Source organism: Scophthalmus maximus, chromosome 4 (genome assembly GCF_022379125.1).
Source record: "Scophthalmus maximus strain ysfricsl-2021 chromosome 4, ASM2237912v1, whole genome shotgun sequence".
Lineage (NCBI taxonomy): Eukaryota > Metazoa > Chordata > Actinopteri > Pleuronectiformes > Scophthalmidae > Scophthalmus > Scophthalmus maximus.
Genome location: NC_061518.1, coordinates 21,595,455 through 21,611,022, shown reverse-complemented (window position 1 = coordinate 21,611,022; position 15,568 = coordinate 21,595,455). Strand labels below are relative to the sequence as shown.

General features: G+C 43.5%; 1 protein-coding gene across 1 annotated transcript in view; it reads left to right on the top strand.

Annotated features, from left to right (window-relative positions):
• LOC118302701 (leucine-rich repeat-containing protein 49) overlaps nucleotides 1-15,568 on the top strand; it is a 34,808-nt gene that overhangs the window by 1,679 nt on the left and 17,561 nt on the right. The window contains 6 exon segments of the mRNA XM_047331382.1: nucleotides 410-580; nucleotides 582-611; nucleotides 1,449-1,515; nucleotides 8,227-8,370; nucleotides 12,980-13,041; nucleotides 15,157-15,304. Coding sequence (XP_047187338.1) covers nucleotides 410-580; nucleotides 582-611; nucleotides 1,449-1,515; nucleotides 8,227-8,370; nucleotides 12,980-13,041; nucleotides 15,157-15,304 — 622 coding nt within the window.

The window sequence follows — 15,568 nt, the reverse complement described above, 5'->3', positions numbered from 1 at the left end:
TTAGCTGGAAGATGCTCTTTACGTGACAAAAAATCCCACACTGGATGACATCCCATGCTTCATTACAGTTCTGTGTATCTTTGACTTAAAGTGTCTTTGGTATTCTTATGTTATACTTATATCTTTGATGTCTGTTTGCTTTATTAACAGTATTTGCAGTAGGACTCCATAAGACGTTCATCTCAATTTACAAGTGCTGCAGGATGCCACCAGGGAGCAGCAAAGTCTCAAAGAATACCCTCCCCATGTCCACAATGTTCAGTGTTAGCGGTTCGCTTTGCTGGTGACAGTTCAGAAATAAGTTTATCACTAAATGGCATAGCTTGAATGTGAAATACATTTTATTGTGTCATGCAAATTAAGAAGTGATCTATGTAAAGCCTAAATTGTGCCAAATGTTCTTTTCCAGGCGCTGTCTGGAGGAAAGCCCCCAGCTGGGAATCATGGAAGAACTGCAGCTCCTCAACCTCCAGCACAATCTGATCACAAGAATCCAGCATTTGTCACATCTGCAGCAGCTGGTTTTCCTGAACTTGTACGACAATCACATCTCTGAAATGACAGGCATCGACGCCCTGAGCTCTGAGGATCCTAATGCTCGGGAGGAACCGGTTAGTTGTCGCCACAGGAGTCACAAACACATAGATATACTAGAACACATTTGCCTCTGTTACATGTAGAAGGTTTTACTGTTACTGTGCACTTCATATCCATGGTAGAACGGCGTAAGCTGCAAAGTAGGTGACAATTAACAGACAGCTAATTGATTATTCTTTAATCTGACATTTAAAGGAGAGCTCTTATTTTAAGTGAAATGCAGCATTTCTTTAATTTACAAGGTGGCCAAGCTACATCCAGATATGTTGTAAATGTTGCTTGTACATTATTCAAGAAATCCTGTTGTTTGCATTTAGTGTTTTAAACCTTTTATAAACTAGCTGTTGTTACCTTCTCCAGCAGGTGTCCAGTTGATATGAACAGTATTTGCCTCAGTGTCCGTCGTTTTTGCTTGAAAAAGTCGGCAATTTTTTGTCACGAATCACAGTGAATGTCACTAAGATCTCACAGTAGGATGCACATTTCTTTTCACAGTCTTTAAAATGCGACGCTTGTCTTCTTTAGACCTACCTCCTTCGTGTAGTTTTCTGAAGAAGAAAAAGAGAATAATTCTCCTCCTACTCCATTGGCATTTTTCAAGAGACTACAGCCTTTCATCCTGAAACTGTAATTTGAGCTAAATCTATAGGGACAGTCCTGAACAATAAGTCACTGTACGCTACTGTAAGTCTAGTGTCCTCGTGGGAATGTAACCTTTGATCTGCTGTTGGCCTGTCGGCTGTCCCCCGGCGGGTACCCCTTCTGAAGAAAACCCCCGCCACTAAACCAGGTGGCTGAAGTGCGTTCGTGATTGTTGACATATTTGTTTTGTACTTCATGACACTTCTCAGAATCAAGAAGATATCCTGCCTGGGGAGCCAGTCCAAACTAAATATCCTGGATTTGCATGACAACCAGGTACAGTTCCTTCACCATACTCCCCCCTACAGTGCAGCATGTGTGTTTAATCTTGATCCTGTTGTCACCCGCACTGTAACTGGATTTGAAGTGGATTGCCTCTTTCACCTCCTCCACACTGTTGAGAACCAGCGGTTTGCTACAGTGAGATGCAGCTCTCCGAATGCCAGTGTCACACTGACACCACGGCGGGAAACACGGGCATGATAATTGATTTAAATCCGTTCTCTTAAGTCACTGACACACCTACCCAGGGCAGTCATTTTATCCACATTGTCCAGATGCTACTGTCAAATAATACTTCTAATAGTGCCGCTTTACTTTGTAGATTGAGTGTCCCAAAACGCTAATGGGAACATATAGGTCATGTCCAGGAATGACACTTTGTGTTATTTAAGCCAGAAATGTGATTGGTATTATGATAATCCTTTTATCTACCTGAGTTTTAAGGGACTTAGCTTCAGCATTTGATGTAGTTCACAGCACTGTATGAGAACAAAGGACTGTAAACCGTCAGAAGCCACAAGCTTTTGTCTGGGGTCTACTCCCACATCCCCTTTCTCAGTGACCCCGGTATAATTTATCCAACAGGAAAAGGGCTCTGTGTCAGCTGGCAGTATGTAAGTACAACCTATAGCTAAACTAATGCTGCAGTCCTGCAACAAATTACAATTGTGTCAAACCTGTTTTTGCACAAGAGTTGATTCATCTTTATTGTCATTTCGGAGGCTGTTGTATTATATTATATATTATATTATATTATATATATTTGTTTGTCTGTTCGATGAGGGTGGGCTTGGTAACAGAATCACCTCTCGGTATAATGTGATACAGTTCACCAACTTCCTCCTCCAAAATTATCCCAGTTGAATTAAAACCTTTTGTAAAAACCATTTCAATAAAGCCCCGCACCTTCTAACCCCCATGAATGTAGACTTTGTTCCAGGGCTGCTGCATTAGACTGCATTAGTTTTAGCTACAGTAGGTGTATTGAGCTGCCAACTGAGAGTATGTTTACAGCATTGCCAATGGTTTTGCAGATTATACAGTTCTGCAATTAATTTGAATCTAAATGTATTATGCCTCCACAGTGGAGTCTGGCTCACTGATATAAAAGCCAGAGAAGTAACACTGGTGTTAGGTGAGGATTTTAGCAGCGCTAGCAACAAAGAAAAGAAAAGAAAAGATATAATAGAAAGGCTTCCCTTGCTCAAATTAGTGTTTTGCCAGCATGCTGCCTCTGTTCCCGTCAGAGATCTACTCCAGACCTCTCTAATGTTGGCTGCTCTTTACGTGAGCAGGCGTCCCAATTACTATTCAATGCCTGGCAGTGGGAGGTGCTGCTCCTGTTGTCTGTTTTTCAGGTGGTGATTGGAGGATGGAGATTGGCCAGAAACTAATCTGGCTGGATTTAAGAAGGATGCCGGCTGATGGTGACGCCCTCTCAGGTCTTCCTGACTTCCAGACTGACCGTGCTGTGCTTTGTTGGACTTCGTGTTATCGGTTGACGAATCATCGTTTGTTAGATATTGTTTAGATAACCTTTTGAATGAAGCAGTCCTGGTATTGTAGGGGTGAGTAGCCATTTTGTTTTGTGAATCGTTTTCTCCTGTGTTAACGTTACGGAGGCAGGTAAGAATCCTGTATTTAGTTTTTTTTGTTTGTTGTTTTGGCTGTGCTCACCCTGAAGACAAAATGCCATTTTGGACTGCAAATTCCTTGTTTAAATCCATCTTAGGAATCTATCTTGTTACAGGTAGTGTTGCTTCCTGTTTTGTTTTGGTGTTTTCTGTTTGTTTCCTCAAGGTTGATCACCTGAGTGGGCTGAGTCTATAAAGGCCGGCCCCTTTTGTTCAATTCTCTCTGTCTCTCTCCATCCTGCTCCAGCAGCACCTGTGGGGTGCTTGATAATTGGTTGTTCATTTACTATATAATTTATATTAAAATGTGGTTTGGTCACAGGCCTTGTGATAGTAGGTTTGCGTCCCTACCTTCCTGTTTAGGGGGACAGTCTCATATTAGGCAATGACCTTGCAGCCAAAGAAGTGTTTCCCCCACCTGTTGTGACAGACCACCTTGTACCTCCAGAACAGTCTGAGCCGAGTGATTCAAAGAATAAAACTGAACTGTGGCCTATATTTGGGCCATTCCTGGTTTATTTGGTTCACTGTTGGCTGACATATGGCATTGCTCTGGCTTGCTTGTGGCCCAGATGTGGCACACAGCAGCGTTCGCCCAAGTGCCATCATTCCATGCACTATGTGGGCCAGATTAACGTGTCTAGTGTGGGACAGTGGGCAGAGTCTCTCAGCTTTCACAGCTGTTAGTTTGTGAAAAATACCTCAGCGAATTCCACAGCATCCATATCAGTGAGCATTTAAACTTAATATGCATATTTCAAGGTTTGTATTTTCAATAGCTCACTAATTTATTAATTTACTGACATCAAACCACCTCTTATATGTCTGTGGCATTTTAACTTTCATAGCTGTTAGTTTGTGAAAGAAGCCATAGGAAATTCCATAGCATCTATGTTAGTGAGAATTTTGCTTTACTATGCATATTTCAAGGTTTGCATTTCAATAGCTCAGTCAATTATGAATTTATTGACATCACATTACCTCTTATATGTCAGTGACATCCTCAAGTCTGATAGTTTGTGAAAAAAAACGTAGCAAATTTCATATGTTATGATCCTGGGTCATGTGTATCTGTGTGTTTGCGTTGTTTGCCCTCCCTGCCAGTGGGAGGTGCTGCTCCTGTTGTCTGTTTTTCAGGTGGTGATTGGAGGATGGAGATTGGCCAGAAACTAATCTGGCTGGATTTAATAGGAGGGTGCCGGCTGATGGTGACGCCCTCTCAGGTCTTCCTGACTTCCAGACTGACCGTGCTGTGCTTTGTTGGACTTCGTGTTATCGAGTGACGAATCATTGTTTGTTAGATATTGTTTAGATAACCTTTTGAATGAAGCAGTCCTGGTATTGTAGGGGTGAGTAGCCATTTTGTTTTGTGAATTGTTTTCTCCTGCGTTAATGTTCAGGTAAGAATCCTGTATTTTCTTTTGTGCTATTTTTGTTTGATAGGTAGTAAAGTGTCATTAAAAAGACTTCTGTTTGTTGTTTTGGCTGTGCTCACCCTGAAGACCAAATGCCATTTTGGACTGCAAATTCCTTGTTTAAATCCATCTTAGGAATCTATCTTGTTACAGGTAGTGTTGCTTCCTGTTTTGTTTTGGTGTTTTCTGTTTGTTTCCTCAAGGTTGATCACCTGAGTGGGCTGAGTCTATAAAGGCCGGCCCCTTTTGTTCAATTCTCTCTGTCTCTCTCCATCCCGCTCCAGCAGCACCTGTGGGGTGCTTGATAATTGGTTGTTCATTTACTATATAATTTATATTAAAATGTGCTTTGGTCACAGGCCTTGTGATAGTAGGTTTGCGTCCCTACCTTCCTGTTCAGGGGGACAGTCTCATATTAGGCAATGACCTTGCAGCAAAAGAAGTGTTTCCCCCACCTGTTGTGACAGACCACCTTGTACCTCTAGAACAGTCTGATTCAAAGTTGAGGGCCAAGTGATTCAAAGTTGAGGGCCTCTGTTTATCCTGTTTGTGTTGTGACTCGTGCTAGGTCTCGGAAATCGGAACGTATCAATCCCACCTTTTTCTCCTCCAAAGGGGTCAATTATGGTGGCAGCACGAATCTCTGCATGTCTCTCACAGCTTTCCCTTTTACATTCATGCAACAACTACATCTCCACGGTTGATTTTTATAACGTGACAATTAAGTGAGTGACTTTAGAATGAAGTAATAAGTATCATCTTTTGTGCTGTCCTTGGTGGTAACGAGAGCACATTGCTTATATAGGCAGCCGTTTGTTGGAAGGTGCACATTGTGGAGCAGATGATAAAGCTATTATTCTGACCAGGACAGGTTTCTTTTCAATCACTGATCCGACAACTCCCGTCTTTGTGCACTTAAACAACTGTCCACTCGTCCGCATTCAAAGTTTTTCCAAACTCACCGGAGACCTGACCACCTTTTGAATGAAGCAGTCCTGGTATTGTAGGGGTGAGTAGCCATTTTGTTTTGTGAATTGTTTTCTCCTGCGTTAATGTTCAGGTAAGAATCCTGTATTTTCTTTTGTGCTATTTTTGTTTGATAGGTAGTAAAGTGTCATTAAAAAGACTTCTGTTTGTTGTTTTGGCTGTGCTCACCCTGAAGACCAAATGCCATTTTGGACTGCAAATTCCTTGTTTAAATCCATCTTAGGAATCTATCTTGTTACAGGTAGTGTTGCTTCCTGTTTTGTTTTGGTGTTTTCTGTTTGTTTCCTCAAGGTTGATCACCTGAGTGGGCTGAGTCTATAAAGGCCGGCCCCTTTTGTTCAATTCTCTCTGTCTCTCTCCATCCTGCTCCAGCAGCACCTGTGGGGTGCTTGATAATTGGTTGTTCATTTACTATATAATTTATATTAAAATGTGCTTTGGTCACAGGCCTTGTGATAGTAGGTTTGCGTCCCTACCTTCCTGTTCAGGGGGACAGTCTCATATTAGGCAATGACCTTGCAGCAAAAGAAGTGTTTCCCCCACCTGTTGTGACAGACCACCTTGTACCTCTAGAACAGTCTGATTCAAAGTTGAGGGCCAAGTGATTCAAAGTTGAGGGCCTCTGTTTATCCTGTTTGTGTTGTGACTCGTGCTAGGTCTCGGAAATCGGAACGTATCAATCCCACCTTTTTCTCCTCCAAAGGGGTCAATTATGGTGGCAGCACGAATCTCTGCATGTCTCTCACAGCTTTCCCTTTTACATTCATGCAACAACTACATCTCCACGGTTAATTTTTATAACGTGACAATTAAGTGAGTGACTTTAGAATGAAGTAATAAGTATCATCTTTTGTGCTGTCCTTGGTGGTAACGAGAGCACATTGCTTATATAGGCAGCCGTTTGTTGGAAGGTGCACATTGTGGAGCAGATGATAAAGCTATTATTCTGACCAGGACAGGTTTCTTTTCAATCACTGACCCGACAACTCCCGTCTTTGTGCACTTAAACAACTGTCCACTCGTCCGCATTCAAAGTTTTTCCAAACTCACCGGAGACCTGACCACCCAAATGTAATGTGAATCACTGCACAATGATAATACAAGATGATGAGGTGAGGGAATTCAGTGAGGGGAATAATAGAGGAATGAAAAAAAATGATGTTGAAGTGATGGTTGTTCTACCCACTCAGGTTGTTGTTGAGCGTCTGTTGGCCACATAACACCAGCTGCTTGTCCTCTTTCCTTTTGTGTGCATTATTTTACCACAAGCTGTACATCACTGTCGTCCATTCTTCCTCCAATCCCCTCGAAGGGAGGCTCACATCACCCCCACCCCCACAATCTTTTCACCCATTCATTTTTGTTGTCAGATGCCGTTTCATTTTCAGCTCTCTCCGACTATTCAAAAGGAGATATTCTCTGTGGGAGTGTGCGTCCAACTCAAGCCACATGTCAGTGACAAGTGATGTGGTTACAAAGTGACCTGACCTTGTTTGATAACCTATTTTTATTAATTTATTTGAACGCTTTGCAAGGAACATGCATGCAACACAAATCCCCTACAGAAAAACTTCCCACTTACATATTGCAAGTGTTTATTCAAAATGTAATCTTACCACTGAAGCACAGATCAAACATTTAAACAACGTAACCATATTCTGGATGCCTGACCTACACCGCTGGAATTCACAATGTGTAATACAAGATCCTCAAATGTCGTCAAGCGAGGTTATCCAAAGTCTACCGCAGTGTGCGTAGCGATACTGTGTCTGCGTGTTGACAGGTGTTTGATATACAGGCGCCCGTCCCGCGCAGGTCAAGGTTGCCCGAGTCTAGGCCCAAGATAATTCTGTGAGTGTTCAATCCGGTTACGATAGTGAGGTTTTTTTTGCTCATTATTTTTTTTTGCTCACTATATTCAGGTTCACTGGCATGCAGCTACTTTCCATCCATCGACTGCTTTACATTCACGCATGTTTCTGATATCTGAACCAGAAATCTACCCGCCACGAGGCTGCGCCTCTTGCTTTTGAAATGCCGTTGTCCTGTTTGTGTGTCATCATTGTGTGCTGACTGAGGGTATTAACTCCTGTGAGACCATAACACAACGACTTGTACACCTCTGAATGCAGCGGGATGACCTCACTCTCTTGTATCCAGCACCTGATGAGACCGCTTTACTGTGGTCTTTGAATGGATGCACAGAGTTTATACTCACGTTATTTAAACAAAGGCGCCAACTGCAAATGTTCACACATTGTCAATTCACTTTGGACAGAAACTATCTTTTTATTGAGATTTTCAAAAAGAAAAATACAAAAACAGTGGTGCCTTACCAAAAAAACTGAAATTACACACACCATAAAATTAAATCATACACACACAACATTGTATATGCGGTCATACAAAAAGCACGTATAATAATAGAAATGGGAAATACAGAAATTATATAGAAATGCATTAAGGGGGGGTCAGAGAGCCCTTCTGCTGCTTGAATATTGCAAATTCATGTTCAAAGTACAGGAGAAATGGCTGCCAGATTTAAAAATATTTGTTAATGGAGCTTATTGTAGCGTACTGATATTTCTGTAGCTTTAGATGTTGAATTTGAATATCTAGACTGCTGTGTGACATAATTCTATGTTGTGGTCTGCTCTCTGCTGTCACAGGTCTACAGGACAGAGAACGTCTCTCACCTGAGCGAGCTGCGAGTGCTCAAACTGGCAGGAAACGGCATCTCCAGCGTAGAACATCTGCATTGCCGGGACCGTGTGACTGAACTCGACCTGAGGCACAGCTGCATCTCTTCTGTGGTGAGGGGCCTCTCTTTCAGCGTTTTAGTCACTGCATGCTCGCTTAAATACACGGTCATTCAGAGAAAAAGGCACCGACTGTTCAGTGAACACTGTCTCATTTTCAATCAAGGCTGAGTGTCTATCCTTTTCTTTTTTTTGGGGGGGGGGGTGTTATTTTCTCCCATTTGCAATCAGAATACAAGATACCAACGATACATTTAGCAGCATATATTTTACACTAGATACATATATTTATCATATATTTCACAGTAGATACAGACTTTGAAACTTTTGTTTTGGCTTGTCTTGTAGCAGGACCTACGTAACTACTTTTTTTGCACATGTGACGATTAGCATTGAGGCAGCCCTGCTGTGTCAGATCTGTACACGTGTATTGGCTTGGCGTAGCAATAATTCATATCTGTTCCCAGATTGTAAATTCTACAGTTGCCCAGTGGCTTTTAAGAGCTAAGCTGCTGCTTGTCTCAGGTGTGAAACTTCTCGAGCCGACTCACACGTGCGCGCGCACACACACACACACACTGACAACTGTTCCTTAGGAAAATAGTTATGGTGTCGTGCCTCATCTGTCATCTTTCTGCCGTTCCTTTTGACCAGGTCCTTTGAATGCTTGACTGTTTCCCTCTGTTATGGGATCACATGTTGCAGTTTTCACTGTCACAAAATAACAAACAGAGAAATGACATCAATAGAATCTTTGTAAGGAAGTCTATGATGTGTATGTATCTCACTGGCGTTGTTACCTAGGGAGACGTGGCTCATTATCCACAACCTCCCACCGACTTTCTGGCGCAGATAGACAGAAACGGGATATTCTAAACACGGAAATCCACTCCCCTTGGTTTCTATAGCTTTAATCTGATAAACAGAATAGAGCACGCCAAAACAGGCCCCTTCATTTGTATGCAAATCTCCTAAGCCCTTTTCCTGTTATTTGGGTTAGAAAATACAAATGGAATCCAACATTGTATTGTATGAAGCCTCTTCCCATCACTCACCCTGTCCTCTGCCTGCAGCTTCAGATCTAGAACCCCTTCCAGCCCTAATTATCGGATGTAATGTTTTATTAGATACAAGGGCGGAGAGAATGCTACGCCTCGGCAGATTCTTCAGTCTCTGTCATTAGTGGTATCTGCTGCCAAGTGCTTGTATCAAGCACAAGTAAATAATCATCCTCCAGGTGTCCAGGTTTTTCTCTTTCATGAAAGCGACGGCAGAGGAAGAGTGGAAACCAAAAGAAATGCTGACTTTGAAAACAGGTTTTAGATTTGGTTATATGCTGGGTCTAGTTATCCAATACATCAAAGCATTATATGTGTACTGTATGTTTAAGTTAACATTTTAATGAGGTGAAGGGGAACAGTTTTTGACACATCGGTGTCTTGCATTTGCGTACTGATGTAGTTATCAGTTACACTGTATTGTCCCAATAGTAGCTGTTTTGTATGGACCTCAAAAGTTGTAAACCATTCTTTTTTCATATCTGTATCTGATTTCCACTTAAATCCGGTACATTTTCATATACATGGCAGTTTTGTTACACATTGCTGACAGCACAACAACTGATAACACAGCAGTGATTCATCCTTCAACCACTTCTGAAAGTGTGTGCTGTTTACACTTGCTCTTGGGTGGGTCTTCACATCTTGAAATCCTGTTGCAGGCAGAAAATGATAAATTTCATTTCTGGCAGCTGGAACAGTGACTCGTGAGGATTAGCATGTAAGCATAAGACATCACCCAGATGAAGACTGTTTTAGGGGTTATTAGTTGTTGGTTTTTACAATGGCCAGTATCAGCAGCATCATAATTGAACATGTAAAACATTTTTTTAATGTTTTTCGTTAGTGCTGCTGTAATTAATTAGCCTGATGCTATGCATGTGTATTAGGGCTGTTCTACGTTTTATGCACTGTCTTTTATACATATATCTATGGGGATGAACAAACATGCTACATGCTCAGAGTTCACTATACAGAAACAGGAACAATGATTATTGCCCAGGATTCCAAAATATGACATTTAATAGCAGAGAACATGGAAACGTTCGTGTCATAAAGAGAAACTGAATGATCTGTTACCAAAAATCCAAGGGTAAATCCATTTGACGTTAAGTACAAGACAGACAATTCGAGCGCACAATAGCGGCGGCTGACGAGCTGACATCTCAGGTCTCTGCTATTCAAAGAGCAGCCACGCAAACCGACAGCATAGGATCTTTGAAACCCCCTCAGCATCCACATGTACCTGTGTTTGTTTGAGCAGCTTTCATGTCTTTTTTGTGCCGTGTGGTGTTGCATGCAAAGGAGACAACGGTGATGAGAGGTAGTCCTGTGTTTGTGAAGTAACGCCTCTGCCAGAGCTCAGGACGAGTGTGAAAAACACAGACACGCAAGCTGTCAGTGAGTCGAGGGTGGAGCCGGGATAAAGAGGTGAAGGCACGGGCACACAGACAAATAAATACACACACACACACACACACACACACACACACACACACACACACACACACACACACACACACACACACACACACACACACACACACACACACACACACACACACACACACACCAGCTGTGCCCAATCTCCTGTTTGCTGATTGGTTCTGATCAATCAGGTTTTTTTTTTTTAAAGAGACCACATTGGTGGACGATTGTTCATGCAGCACATCAGCTCAGTGATGACATCATCCTGTCTGAGACAGGGGGTGCTATATTTAGTCTCAGACAGCGTGCAGTGGCTGCCTCTTCACCAGCATCCATACAGGGACTGGCATGGACAGAAACCTCGGGAGGGTGTGGTGGAGGGTCAGTGATATCCAGCCATTGGATGGCGTGACTTGCAGATCTTTTAAAAGGAAAGAACACGGCCCTGTATTGCTGATGTACACAGAACAGCATTACACAGCCAAAGAAACAAACCCCACACTGAATTCTAAACTCAATGAAAATAATAACTGTGTCCTATATCCCCCTCTCATTCACTACCCCCTACTCACTATCTGGGGAATTATATGAAATGCAATATGTAGTGAACTCAGCGGCAAAATAAGAAAAACGCTTTTGCACACCACTTGATTCGCTCCGGTAATTACGTCTTGTGTACCACTCAAAATGCTTCACAGCACAAGTCACATTCACCCATTCATACACATTCATACATACAGCGCTTCCATTTACCACGCTTTTTCTCCTATCACGTCTCCTTTGTTACCGGCTATCTAACTGACTTCGTTCAGCCAAAACCTTCAGCTCCAACCATGTGCTGATTAAATGGTCTTTAAACATGCAATGCATATTTTGTTGACTTTGGCCTCAGTCATGCTAGCGGTTTCGCCAGCTGTTTGTGCTAAGCTAAATGGCTGCTGGCAGTAGTTTCATATTTACCATTCAGACATGTGACTAGTATCATTCATCTCATCTCATCCTCAGAAGGAAATTGAAAACCATTGTTTTTCTAAAGGCATCAAACTCGTCCTGTGACGTTGAACACACTGGTGTGTTGTGTGACTGAAATAAAGGGAGACATAACTCCTTATATTCATGCTTGTTATAAGACATTAATGATACTGATCTATGGTAAAATTGTTTAAATGACATGAATTCCTATATTGATTAGATCACGCTTCAAAACAGTGTCACAACGCACACAGAAAACAACAGACAGCGGCTCTCTCCGTCATTGCCCCTGATGTCACACATTGTGCTACAGTCAGCATGTTGGCTGTTAGGAGGACGGAAGAGGGTGCCATGGATTAACATGGCTGTGCGGGTGAGGGTTTGCGGGACTTCTCTTTCCAAATGATGTGACTGGCAACGGTGCTGAACGATGCTGTGAGGCGGGGGCCGCGATGTGGGCAGACGTTGACGCAGCTCATTCAGGCTGCTGCTGGGCGTGTCCTCCTCGCCTCCAGCATGTGCAACGCTGACCACACACACACACACACACACGCGCGCACAGACACACATGCGGCACAGACCTCGAAAGCACTAAACATGATTTCCCCACGCTGCCGTCTGATTAGCTGCAGTCGTCGGGGTCGTGACATCGCCTACGTTGCCGGCTGGCCAGCCGCTGCGCCTCGCCCCCCACACCTCAATATGTGCTGCCTTGATGTTGACGCTCTGCCTGCCACACGAAGAAACAAACCCCCCATCCCTGTTCAGTTTCCATTGCTTTCAGACCATTGTTCTTGCGTGACGAGGTACAGCAGCTATTGTGTGTGCGCCTGGATGTATACGTGTTCCAGTGAGCCTCCTGCAGCAGGGGATCTCTGCATTAGCGCCGCACACACTCTGCTCACCCTCCCCTCCCCCTTTCTCTCTCTCACACACACACTCTCTCTCCTGCCCCTCCTCTCCATGTGCAGACAAGGCAACGTGCTGTGTGTGTGTGTGTGTGTGTGTGTGTGTGTGCATGCGCAGGGATGGATGGGGATGCTGCGCGCCGGAGCCGAGAGCTGCAAGGTGACTGAGTGAATGGAGAGGGATGAGGGATACAGAGGTCTGGCGACAGTGACGATGCGGTGTCCTCTTCCCGACCACCTTCTCCACTTCACATCCCTCCATTTCTCTCTCCTCCCTCTCCCTCGTTCTCTGTCCAGACTGAAGTGGACCGCCTGCCCTGCTTGCAGCGCCTCTTTCTCAGCTGCAGCAGCATCACCAGGTAAGAGCTCACAGCGCTTAACTCCCTCCTGCCCGCGGTGCGGGGACGGGGATAGTGGCTGGACAGGGCCAGGTCCCCTCCCCCGGCTCGTGGCAGGGCCCGGCCAACAAGCTGCAGGCAGAACACAGGTCTGCCAGCCTGGAAGTGTCCTTTATTAATAGTAATTACCTTGCTGTAACCTAAGACATGGGTGTGACAATTCTTTGACAGACGTGTGGCTGGAGTGAATTCAGGAGTACAACGGATAGGTTAGGGTGAGATGAGTGGTATGTTCTGATGCTTAGTGCAAACACCCGCTTTACACACTTTTCCCTATATCTGTAGTTTTTCTCTCAGCTTCTCCCCCCCCCCCCCCCCCCCCCCCGAGCCCACCAATCAAAATGTCATATAGTCAACCTGTCAAAGTAGCATGGCCTTCCCACTGACTGAAGCGGCAGTAAAACCGCTTTGTGTTTGTCTGGAGGCGGGGCCGGTGTGTGGGGCTCAGGGAGAGAGCGTGCTCATTAGCCTCCTTGACCAGAGTCACTCTGTGCTGTGATGGATCGGACCTGACGTCTGAGCACAGCCCTGGTGTTCTTGTGTCCGTGCGATTCAGTATCTGACCCGCTGTGATTATCGTCACAAAGCAATGTGTAACAAATAATCAGTCTGTGCCCTTAAACTCCGGACTTTACTGGGGTGACGGCGACTTGCAAGTACAACATGTATGTGACTGATTTTCATAACATGCACATGCAATATATGTATTCTTTCTTTGGGACACTTATGAAAATCTGATCAAAATGGCAGTATAAAAAGCAGTGCACCTTTTTGAAACTGATCAATGCTGATAGGAGAGCGGTTGTTCTCTGTTGCTAGGTAGAGGGACAGTCCACATGCGTTGACTTGGTGCAGTCAGCTTGGTCAGCACAGGATGTTGTTGGAGTAAAAGAAAAAATATCTCACGAACGCTTGCAATTATTATTTCGCTCACCATGATATCGCACCTTTGACTTGAACTGCCTGACCTAACGTTAAGAAGTCAGTAAAGAAACGGTGTGGGGATTAAAGTGCTACTATAGATGAAGTTGGATGCTACACAGTTTTCAACCACACCCCACTCTGCAGACACAGCACATATATTTTTCGATATTCACTTCTCATTGGACCCCTTGTAGCGTCCAGGGACTGCTACGTAGAGACTATTCATTACTGTGACTATTATTGAACCGTTTGATCGTAGTAAGAACACCCAAGAGAATATGAATTAAAAAAAACATGCAAAATGTATGAGATGCTTTCATAATGACTGGAAAAAAAAACCCAACCTCATCACTTTTGCTAAACTGTGATTATCAGTTATTGTATGCATCGGCACAACCTATTGTACATGCATGGGAATTTATAACATACATGCACATTGATCTAGGTCACTCGTTACTGCATGTGTTAGTCCTACAATAGTCTCAGACCAACAGCTTTGCCACACTACATTACACATGCAGAAGAGAGGGCTGACTCTACTGTACACACTCTCATTCTAAGATAAGAAGAAAAAAATGCTCTCAGCTCTAACAAATATTTGCATTTGTTAGATCTCCAGTGGTTATCCCTGGTGGTTGTACTCGTTTGAATAGTTCAGCAAAGGTAATTATCTGGCCCCTCTTGTGCATCCAAAGAAACCTCTGGTAATAGGTTCAGGCACAGTGCAGTGTAGTAGGAAGATAAATAGTTCCAAGCAAATGATTCATCAAGGTTATTATCGCAAAGTAGCCGTGGAAATATCTCCACTGCCTGACACAGCATGACTGTGCTTTTTCCTGTCTTCTTTTGCCAAAGGGCTGATATCAACAGGATCTTTCTTCCTTTCCTCCCGAGTGATGTCACGCTGCCAGTGGGCCTTCAAAATTACTACTACTACTTGTTTAAGCTTGGCTCCATTATGTCATTGAAAGCCACGATTAGAAGTTCAAGAATCTGGAGAGTAATAGGGGAAGTTGTCTTGCTTGACTTAACCAGTGGATGACTCAAGCTTCCCAGTGCTAATTTAGATGATCATGCCTCTATCGTTGCGAAGCTTCTACCTATTTGGAAAACAGCAACCTCTCATTCAAAATGTTCTCTCTTCGTTTCTAGTTTTGATCAGCTAGCCTGCCCTGGAGAGTCGCACTCCCTTTCTGAGCTCACCCTGGATGGGAATCCTGTAGCCCTGGAGACATGGTACAAGCAGGCCGTCCTGCGCTGTGTGCTTCACCTGAGACAGCTGGACATGAAGCGCATCACAGTAAGACAGAATTGATTGACTGTGTCTGTGTGTGTGAAACTTGGCCACTGGCCAAAATGGTGCTGATTACTGTATGGCAGTTATAGTTGTTTTTTAAAATTTAGTTTGTCTTATGTCAGATAGTTTTGCTTTATTTTTCTACTTAAGATATAGCGAACTGTGACAGTTTTTTATCATGCTACATTGTCATTTTCAAACTTAAGAGAGGTGGATGCAGAAATATTCATGGAAGCAAAGTTTCGATGGAAATTATTATCACACAAA